An 11,291-nucleotide genomic window follows, 5' to 3' on the forward strand; every position below is an offset into this window, starting at 1 on the left:
CATTTGGCCGGGAGATCCGCTGGGAGTGTCTGAGGTAACCCAATCTCTCACACCGGCACTTCACATCCAGAGAGCCATCTTTTCACTTCAGAACTGTGTCAGCAAAATGGACGCCTCAACCTCAGCGTGTAGCTCTGCCAGGGTGTTTTTGGACAGAGCGCCACGGCCTCTGTTATTGTTTGAGCATTTCCTGTGTAATCTTATGAACACCCTGTTTCTATTTATTTGAAATGCCACGAAAGTAATGAGAAAAGGAAAATAAACAACAGAAATTATATGTTGTCTTCCTCAGAGTGAAGTTACTTTAAAGACTTTTCTTCAATGTTTGAATGGAAAAAGAGCTTCATCAGGCATAATTAAGGGCCACAATTGAAATTTCCAAGCTATTTTTCCTGTCCTGGGTCACAGGGGACTTTAGTCTCTCCCAGCAGAAAAAGTGGGACGCAAAGTTTGTCACGCAGGAAATGCATGTATGGACAAACAAATACACTCACACTCTTTCCTCCTCTGTAGCCCCTTCTAATGATCCCCCTGCTTCCTGTACAGGGAGAAGTGAAGGTGAGTATCCCCCTCCAGTCATCTCCTTTTGCCTCACCAAGACAGACACCTGAAATAGACAAGGCACTAGATGGGCTAGGATTTTCAAAAATGTATTAAACGCCAAGCAATAAAAAATAGACCAGGCGGGGTCAGATTTACTGCAACTCTCCAGGCTCTAAAGCCAGTGTGGCTGGTGTGATGATATGAGGACAAGAGAAGAGTCGAACAAAAGGAGGGGAAAGGGAAAGAAACTATCAATAATGCAGGGTACACTGTATACAGCTGACAGTAAAAATGGAAAAGACACTGCCTAACAGAGAGGAGGGATGAGTCCATTGTATGTAAGTGCCAGAACACATCATTGGTCAAATTATTCAGTTTGGGGTTTTTTTTTTTCTTTGTTTGTTTTTTGCAACCAGTTAGAATGGTCCACTTTTGTGGAATAGCGTGCAGCAATGTCAGCACAAATATCTGCACTTCTTAACATGTTTGTAACATTTTTTTAATGAGCAGGACTATTTGCAGTTTGGGTTTATTTAATGAACACATGGCGCAAATACTGGTGTGTGTGTGTGTGTGCATAAAGTAAATGTGCAGAAGGAGAATGTAGAGCAATATGTATTTATTGCTTTGCTTTATTTTTGTTGAATTTTAGCTAAACACATTGCTTCATATTTTCTACCCATTTTGCTCTCGTTTGCTTGTTTGTAAGAATAATGGCTTCAATCCTCCAGTGTTCCACACTTTTTCTACCTCTTCTTCTTCTCTTTCTTCTTATTTTGTCTCTATCCCTATTCTTCCCCCACCCCCCCACCCCCTTTACATTGGAGCATCCCGTTCATTCCCTTCCCGTCTTTTCATCATTTATTCTCACCCTCTCTCACCCATGTCAGTCTTCCTGGCTGTTCGTCTTCCACCACTCCTCCTCTTGCTTTGCATCTTTTGTATTGTAAACAGCTCACAAAAGCATGACAAGGTCTCCGCTCGTGTTCCCTGTGCCTCCCTTCTCTGTTCTCCGAGCTATTTGTTATTGTCTCCTCGCTATCGTGCGTGTTTGTCTCTATCACGCGTTCTTTATTCTGTTTTTTTCCTCTGCGTCAGAAAAGCAAAAGTTAATTAAATATGGAACGAGATGGAGCAGCATCTCTTTAAACCATCATGTCATTAAAATGGCATCCCTGAGAGATCAGCTTAAAAGAAGTTGGAGAACAATGTCTTCTCAGTCAGATATTTATGGGCCTGGTTATGTAAACATGCTCCCTTTATTCACTATGTATATTTCATGTAATTATCGCTTTTTGTAGCTCTTTCCCCCTGAGATTCATACAGGCAAGAAGTTACTGGGGGAATGTCATTAGAAGAGACTATTGTTACAGCGCTGCTATGATACTGCACAGAAAGAAAAAAAAAAAGCTGCATTCGGCATCCTGGTGAAACTTTTATCTATATTTGACTTCATCATATTAAAAAAATCATCAATGTCTTGTTAAAATATATTTGCAGCTCATGGCCTATTCACACACTTACCCATATTTAACAACAACAACAAAAAAAAGCACAGCGAGTAATGCATTCAACAGTATTTTTGCTCCTTCCAGCAGCATTTGATCTAGATACCAGGAACATTCACTGATGATTTACAGGTTTACGAAAAAACCTTGATGCCTCTTATTTAGACCGCCCATGCATTCATCTGTTAGACAAGCTAAAGATCTGGAGTGAACTAGATTCCTTCAGCAGCAGAGGCCAGCGACTGGTGCTTGAAGGCCTGGGTGCCAGCTGATGGAAGCCGCTAATTAAGAGGGCTGGAGAGCCAGTGGGGCGCCTTATGAAACAGGGGCACCTGGGTTTCACATGAGGGGGGCGGGTATCCATCACTACTCATCTGTGTTGCACAGCAAAGACGATAGTCGGCTCCAGCACCGTGCCACGTAGCACGCTTTCACTCAAGCCTAATATCAAAATACAGCTCTCGCAACGACCTCCTCTGCCCTCTCACAGCTTGTTTGCCGTCACAGAGGGAGGTGTTATTGCATAGCATGATGAAATTGCACGTGTCGAGATGCATTTCATTCGAGCCAAATGGACTTAAATGCAGATGCAAAAAGAAACAGCCGCATATAGACACATAATAGAAAATGAAGCGTGCACACACTCAAACATCTATACTCCCACATGCATAACTTAATGCCCCTCTCCTTTCCATTGTTCAGTGAGTCTTCTTAGCTGCAGGGTCAAAATGTCTCCAAGTAATCTAACTAGCTCCGACTTATGGGACAATATAAGGTCTGCCATGAGTTCTGTCATTACAGTTTCACGCACCAGAGGCAGATACAGCTCTAGACCACCAGTGAACCTGCCATATTGCTATCCAACCTGACCCCGCAGTTGCAGTAAACCTAAGTGAACCGCAGTTTCGAAAGTCGACAGCAATAACCACTGCAGAATTGCTTTTAATCAACGTCTGAAATGAGGGTGACTTGAAGCGTCGCCCCATGCTGATTAAATGTAATTGTTTAATTGCCAAGTGCTGGGAACCCATCCTAAGAGGATTCCAATGGAATTATTTAATCTCTAGTCAGGAAGTACACTGCAGGAAAAAGCTGAGGGAAAACGAAAGCCAAAAAAAAAGAAAAAAAATTAGCCTTTTTATATGTGTATTTTTGATTACATTTAGTTAGCTCAGAACAGAATGAGGAGGAGGACCATGATGCATTCATTAGTGTGGTTGCAGTTTTTGACCTGTCATGATAAAGGGTGTGACGCTGTCTGCAGGTTTACTTTTACATTCCAGCTTTACCCTGGAAATAACAAAACTGTAGAATATTGGCTCTATGTTGTAAAGAGTGCCTGTAGCTTTTGCCACATATTACCGTTGTTTCATACCACATCTGCCACTTTTTACAGTCTCTTTGGTATTATCCAGTTTGAAAACAAGAGATTCCAGCATTAAATCACTCCAACAAAGTGCTACAGGAGGAGCTCTAAGAGTTTACTATTCAAAGACCCTCATGGGGAAGTTAAAAAGGCCCTCTCCCCCCTCTGATCACCTACTGATCTCTGCTAATGGGGCTCTATAAACTTAAGGGGTACAGGTGTGCTCCATTTGAGGTCACAACACGTTGCTTGGGGTCACAAACAGCCACCATTAACACACAACACAGACATGGTGGGATTAAGAGCCACATGAACACACATTTCTATGTGTTCGTAATTATTATCTCTCATCTGTATTTCCCATGGCGCTACCTCTCCTAGACCAATTTAAGCTGGCATGATCCCCAATTGGTTTGGCACACAAGCCATGACATTTCAATCTATCAACAAAATCAATAGCAGTACTCCTCTCAATATAACTGTACACAGTGCAAGTGCTCCACAGTAAAAAACGTTCTTGCTGTCGCATTCAAATAAACAGAGAGTAAAGCCAGCCTCGCCATTCTGCTGATAAATGCAGTTCTGCCCTCCCGAGGGAAACGTGCCTGCATCCCTCTGGTCAGAAGTGTGCTTCTGCCCCCCCATCCCCCCCAAACACGCCACGGGCAGAGAGAGAGTGGGTTGGTTTGGGGTGGGGGTTGTGGGGGAGTAGGCGGAGGCCACTTCCCTGCAGCTGTGCCCTTATTCCCAGCACCTGACCAGGGGCCCAGATGTGCACACAGGCAAAAGCAACAATTTGAGAAATGTAAGTCCCCTGTGGGACCCAGGCACCTGCAAATGTAACCTCACTATCTAACATGATGGCGTAATTACAGGTCTAACAAGTCTACATCTGGAAAGGACTCATTTAATCTATCAAATCAAACGTTATCAGACTGGGGAACAATACAAAAATGGAATCGCACTCTCAGCGTTTCATCTGCACATCAAACAAACTCCACTCTGCATTTGGCGCTGACCCAATTAGCCATCAAGTAGACAGTAACTACAGGGCACACGGCGGTCATTTACAACACAACGCAGAGAGAAACTTTTATTTATTTCACTCCGCGCCTGCATAAAGATCATGAGCCAGTTAAAGACACGTGTTTTTATTTTTGCTTTCATTCTTTAAAAAAGGAAAAAAGCTGATGTTTAATACAGTGCGGTTCCTATGAACCAAGAAGATCACATACGAGCCGTCACTAATAGTAACTATTACAGCTGCACAAACATATAGCATTTATAGCATCAATAGCGTTACATCACACGGTGACTATATTTAACATTACCCAGAGCACACAACATACTGCTACTGATTAGGTTTTTAAAATTTTAAAGTTGCTATATGCAGTTTACAGTAAACTGACTGGCCGACTTCACTTCATAAAGCTTTGCACTCAAAGGAAACTGTAAAGGTTAATGGTGACATCTAGTGGCACATACGGATATATACACATGGTAATCACAGTAAAATGGGGGGTTTGGGCATTGTTTGTAAACACGTATGCTTCCCTTTCCTATAGGAAGCCAAAATCTTTCTGAAAATAAACATTTGATTATTAGTAGTGATAAATATGCTACATGCTGACCAGAATCTGGTACTAATAAATTTGTAAATAAATTTCAAATGCCCTCAAGAGTGGGGAGGAATATAATCCATCACTAATATATAACATTTTACCTTAAATATAGGCTTTAAAAGCAGATCTCATTTTTAAAACTGCACACTTGAACCTAATGGCACCTTGTATTTTCCTCACTGTGCTTCTGGCATTACAGCAGCAGTAAACCTTCTGACAGTAGAGGGTGATAGTGATCTGTTTATTTAAGCTCTGGCCACAGTGGAGGAAACCCTTTAAATATATTTATTCTCACACAAAATAATCGATCTATCTTACCTGTGGCTTAATTAAAAAAGACAATTAATGTGCTGTTTTGCCAATAAAATGAATTTCTTGACAATATTTCACTGACACGTAAGCTTGCAGATTACATTGCAATGTTTGGGGTTTTTTGCAATATATTTGTGTATATGTGTTTTACCTCCTCATGATTATATTTCTTCCTCATGTTCAACAACTGACATAACACTGCTAATATTTTTCAGTTTTTTCTCCAGCGTGTTATCAAAATACATTTGGGGATATTTCTATGCCTCCACTTAACACATCCTTTGGCTGAACACAAGAAAACTGGTTGCTAAATTCTGATATGTTTTGCAGCAAAAATCTTGAACTTCCAAATGCTGAAAAACACAACTGAAAACTGTGAGTTACTTTCTATATAACAAACTATGGTGCACAGATTGGTTTTCTAAACACATCCATCAACAGTTCAAGCGCATTGTTCATCACCATCCATCCACAGGCATCGGTTTGTCACTGGCCAGTGCGTAGGACAGATGATGGGGGAGTAGTGTGCCGCTTTGGGCAGAGAATCTTGCTAAAGGCCCTGCGGAAGCTACTGTGGCACAGCGGGTAGAGGAATGGGTTAATAGCAGAGTTGAGCCACAGGAGCCAGAAGGTGACCTCGTACCAGTGATGCTGGATGCATCGCCCTCTGCAGGCAGCACGGATGATCATCAGTAGGGTGTACGGTGCCCAGCAGATGGCAAACACACATACTATGATGGCCAGAGACTTAGCAATTTTCTTATCCCTGGATAGACGGCTAGGATGGGCTGCCCTGCTGTTTGAGGCATCTAGCTTACCCAAACCAGGAGAGGATGTCTGGGAGTTGATAGAGCCTCTTACAGCCAGTTTTATCCCAAACCCCCAATTGTGGGACAGGGGGATACCTTCCCCCTGGGCAGAGGCGGGTTCACTTGCTTGAAGGTGAAGCTGAGCCTCCCTGCTGTGCAGCCTCCTCCTGCGTATACTGAGGTAAATGCTGAGGTTGAAGAAAGCCACGGAGATGAAAGGAGAAAAAAACTCCAGCATAGAGGCACTCAGCAGGAAGTACCAAGAGTAATAGAACTCTGCGAAGCACTCATCCTTTGGCACACGGCTTCTGCCCACCACCAGCTCCCAGAATATGATAGCAGGGCCATAGAGGATAAAGGCTAGCACCCAGACTGCAGTCATGTTGATTATGGCTTGATGAGTCATGCTCTGCCTGGCACGGTAGCTTACCTAGAGTAAATACATACATAAATCAGGAAATATACTTTAGAAATCCTGCCAGGGTAAAGACACTCAATTAGTCAGTTATTGTAGACATATTTGCAAATGGTTGTTTAGCTACTGCAGCAATACTGGAGGATGAGGCTTTCTGGCTGTATAATGCAGTTTTAGAAGAAGGACACAATATGAAAAGGTCATATTACAGCCTAACTCTCACATTCACAATATTCTTGATAATAAATTACAAGTGAAACTAGACTGAAAAATGATTATGTTTAAAAAGAAGAAGAAATGTCCGTCACTATTTAGTGTGGATGCTGATTAAGCATCCACAGTATTGTTCTCCAAATCTTTATTCTATTTTCTTCATAATTTATTACTAAATCGCCAAAACAAGAGCAGATTTTATCTGTCATTCTGTCTGAAGGTTTGTCAAGATTAGTTTAAAAACTATCAAAACTGCAATGTGGCGGAGAGGTGTAGAATGGCCGTAGGAAGAAAACATTGAACTTTGGTACAGATCCAGATCATTTTCACTGGCTTGGCAGAGGATGAGCCCTTTGAGTGCCCTTCTAAACTGAGCTGCTTTAGTCATGCATGAATAAGTGTGCAGCGTTTATGAATATCTAGTCAGAGTGGGGTTTAATGTAAATGTTTTATATACTGCAATGTTAATAATATTTAGTAATATAGTTTTTTAAGTACCAAGTAGTATTTGTTTTTCTCAATAATGTGAGAGTGTACAGCAAAAGAATACATTTTCCCCCTAAGTTGTATCCAAAAATTTATTTAGTTTTTTTAAAAACACTATTTTACAATTCACTGTCTTGCTTAAGCTAAAGATAGGCAGTAATTATGGAGACCAGTCTTCAACAAAGTGACACTAGGTAGGTCATCGTGTCTGTAAACCCTTCAACACCAACACCTTTAATTGTAACTTGCAAAGAGCCAGAGTTTGTTGTCATTTGATCTTGTTCTTTGATCTCAAGTTGATCTTGGAAATAGTTTTCCAGACTTTGTGAAGATCTTTCAAACTTTTTCTTTGGACACTGCCTGCTTTTTGATTCGTTTTCAGCCCAACCCTTTTACCTGATCATTTTTATTTTCATTTAAGAGTTATAGAAAAAAAGGAAACTGAACAAGACGAGGACACAGAAAGAGAAGTGCAGGATTACAAAGCAGGTGAATATTATCTTAAGGTCATGTCGGTCGAACGGTCGCTGTCAAGAAGCTCTTCTTAAGGGATGGAAACAGGGAAAAAATAATGTATCCCAAATTACACAAAAACTGGGCTTCAGTTCTTAGTTCTTACTGAGTGATGAATCCAAATTTAAAAATTTGGTTTGAATTGCCATCAGTAGATACAGAGGATGCCAGGCGAGAGGTAAAAAAGTGAGTGTCTAGAACCATCTGTAAAACAAGGGGGGTGTCTCTACCATGGTTTGATGCTGCGTTTTAGCCAGTGGTGTTGAGAATCTTGTCAAAACTGCTGAATTGTGAACTCAGAAAAGTACAGCGAGATTTTGAGCCACCATGCAATACCATCTGGAAAGCATTGACTTCCTTTTTATGCATGACAGTGATTCCAAACACACTGCCAATGCAGTAAAAGCATACCGGGATACAAAAACACATAATGGACCGCTATCAGTCATGGTCTGAAGCCCAGACCTTAATATTACTGAAGCAGTGTGGGAAGATCTTGACAAAGAAGAGAACAAAAGGCTGCCAACATCCAAAGAAGAGCTTTGGATGTTCTTGAAGAAGCCTGGAAAAGTATTCCTGAAGACTGCTTAAAGAAAAGACAAGAAAGCTGCCAAACAGACTGTGAACCATGCATGTTAGAATTGTACAAACTCTATTTTTGCCTGATATGCTTTTTTTGTGCATGTTTGCACATGTTTAAATAATTTACCACATCTATTTCCCCCAAAAAATGAGGGATGACTCACCACTTTTGTACAGCACTATATTTACCAACCGTCATAGTATACTGATGGAAAGACCAAATAAACACATAATGAGACCATCAATGTAACAATGTACAGTACAAAAGTCCGTGAAGTGCCCCTTATCAGCACTTGTCTCAATTAGTGTCACATCCTATGTCTCTAAGACTCTACACTCGTAAATCAGTTTTTTTATTTAAAAAAAACTTTGTTGAATTCTTTCTAAGATCTTAGTAGGCAAACTCCCTCTCATATTCCAAACTAGCTGATTAATTAAGATGTTTTCTCTCCGACACTGTGCTATTAGCATTTTAGAAATGTGTTGACATTTGATCTATTTAACAGTCAGTATCTGTCTACATCTTTTCATTTCAAAGACAAACTTTGTCTGTGACTGCTGCTGACCCTTTGTCTTTCCATGTTCAGAGAAAAATGCTTTTAGGAAAATGTTGCTTGGCTGCCGGTGGCCTGTTTCTGCTACGATTGATCTCTTCAGGTTGGAAGGACCACGGTACGGAGGAGGATCTCTATGATCAAAGCTTGCTAATTAAAGAAGAGGCTCTTTCTCTCCGGTGTTATTTGTATTCATTGCTCTGATGTTAAGTGTTTCCTTTCTGAAAGGAAACAGAGCCCTCTCTTTGTCCACTATGCCAAGCCTTGTCCCACCTTTGAGTTATCGCACATATGTGTAGGACACAGTCAGCTGTGTAATGCACAGACAAGCCCCGACGACAGGCTAAATGGGTCTAACATCTTCAGAAGTTACAAAACAATTCTCCTCAGAAAGTGTGTTCCAAAGCAGGAAGAGATAGAGTATATACAGGAGCAGTGTTGTACCATTGTTTTTCTATGTTTTAGAGGGGAAAAAATCAATTAATTAATGAGTGGCAATAAAGCAGATTTTAAGATTAAATTTTTTTTTGACAGTGATTTATTGTATACTGAATATTTTCTGAAGCCCAGTTTGTCCCAAAGTCATAACGCAACTTTTTTCTATCTTCATCATGTGGAAAAACCATAATTAGGGGTGGCGCTGGGCCTGAACGGGTCAGGAATGATTAACCTCTGCAGATGGGCACATTTGGGAGACTGAGCTTCGATTGCCCCTACCGATGACCTGGGAGATTCATCGGAAACTAAGCCACACAGTGGAAGAATAAACGCTGGTGTATTTGCAAATAAGTGAGATTTTAAACATTTAATATTACCCTTTAAAAGACTCATTCAAATAGATAAATGGGTGAATGGCAGAAACTCCCATATTTTTTACAAATATGGGAGTTAATTTTGTTCTGTCAGAGTCCCTTAAATTATTTTTGACATCTGTGAGCATGGCATATTCCACGACATATTCCACTCACTGCTCTGGTGACTGACAGGAAGCGGTCGTAGCTGATGAGAACAATGCTGAAGACAGACGCCGAACAAAGCAGGTAGTCCATGACCAGCCACAGCTTACACAGTCCTCGACCCAGCGTCCACCTGCCTGTGAGGATGTAGGGGATGTACACCGGGATGCAAAATGCTCCTAGAGAAATAGTGATGATGTAATGGGAGCAGAAACCAAAGCAAAAATAACAATACTTAGTATATTTTCATTTCTTTAAGGAGGAAAGCATGTAACCAGATTATCAATATACCACAATACACTTGCTAACATAAAATCTGTCTTTACAGGAGAAGTTATGGTGGTGGATAATTAAAGAACACTTTAAATATATATTTAAATGTTATTACAACATTTCTGCATGACTGTTTCTATACTGCTTGCATTCTCTAATAAAGCGGATTAAACTGTAAATGTGAAAGAGCAGTGCTTATAAATGAGGCAAAATTCGCCCTTGCCAAATAAAAAATGTATCAAGATCTCTGATTATTTATTGTCAGTCACATTCATTTAACTGATTAGCAGCTATTTAATCTTGTAATCTAGCTCCAGTCAATCAGTGCACAGGTATCTATTAGCAGCCATCTCCATTGCAGGGAGAATGAAAGCCATAAGAAACATGTCCTTATCACTAAAATACTGTGGGAATTTCAAAACTTTACATATCATCGAATATTCACGCATGGATCATATGCTATCAGATTGCATCACATCAAAACACGTTAAGTTAATATGTGCATTTTATCATATCAACTTCACCAGCTTGTCTGATATTCCAGGCTCTACAAGGCAGACTGCGCTTGGACTTACCTACAAGAAAATCAGATATTGCTAGATTCAGGAAGTAGTAATTGCACTGTCTCCTCAAACTCTTGTCCACTTTAAATGCCAAGATGACGAGCGCGTTGCCCAAAACTATCACAACAACCAAAGTCACCATCATCACCATTAAGATGACAATCATGGGTCCCGAGAAGACGAAGCTGCTCTGGACTCTAGTGGAGGCATTGCCAAAATAGTACCCAGTGGAGTTGGAATCAGTTTGCTCCTCCGACATGGTCCTGATGTGAGGTGAATGCTGCGGTCGTTAAATCCCCAACGGGCCAGCTCTAAATGTAATAAGCAACAGGTGCCAGGCGAACGGACGCTGCGTTCAACACCCCATGTTCCGAAAGCTCCGGTTTACTGATGGAACTGAGTATTATGTCCACGGATATCCACGAGAGAGCGCAACGCACAACACGACCCGGACACCTGATGAATTACGCACGTCTGTCAGCGTTTGTCTGGCATGAAGCACTTCGTTGAAATGAGATTTTTTTCTCCACACAACCATTAAACTGCAATTTTAGAAGTGACCAAAGTCTGTGACGT

The 11,291-nt window shown here is 41.0% G+C and overlaps 1 protein-coding gene across 1 annotated transcript; it reads right to left on the reverse strand.

Moving 5' to 3' along the window:
* Positions 1-5,837: 5,837 nt before the first annotated feature.
* On the reverse strand, positions 5,838-10,974 carry LOC102786431 (histamine H3 receptor-like). The gene is made up of 3 exons (XM_006786988.3): positions 10,728-10,974; positions 9,892-10,058; positions 5,838-6,590 (listed from the first exon to the last, which is right to left on the reverse strand). The coding sequence occupies exons 1-3, from the start codon at positions 10,972-10,974 to the stop codon at positions 5,838-5,840; spliced, it is 1,167 nt and encodes a 388-aa protein (XP_006787051.2).
* Between the last annotated feature and the right edge of the window lie 317 nt (positions 10,975-11,291).

The sequence above is a fragment of the Neolamprologus brichardi genome, chromosome 18 (genome assembly GCF_056152115.1).
Source record: "Neolamprologus brichardi isolate AB-2024 chromosome 18, ASM5615211v1, whole genome shotgun sequence".
Taxonomy (NCBI): domain Eukaryota; kingdom Metazoa; phylum Chordata; class Actinopteri; order Cichliformes; family Cichlidae; genus Neolamprologus; species Neolamprologus brichardi.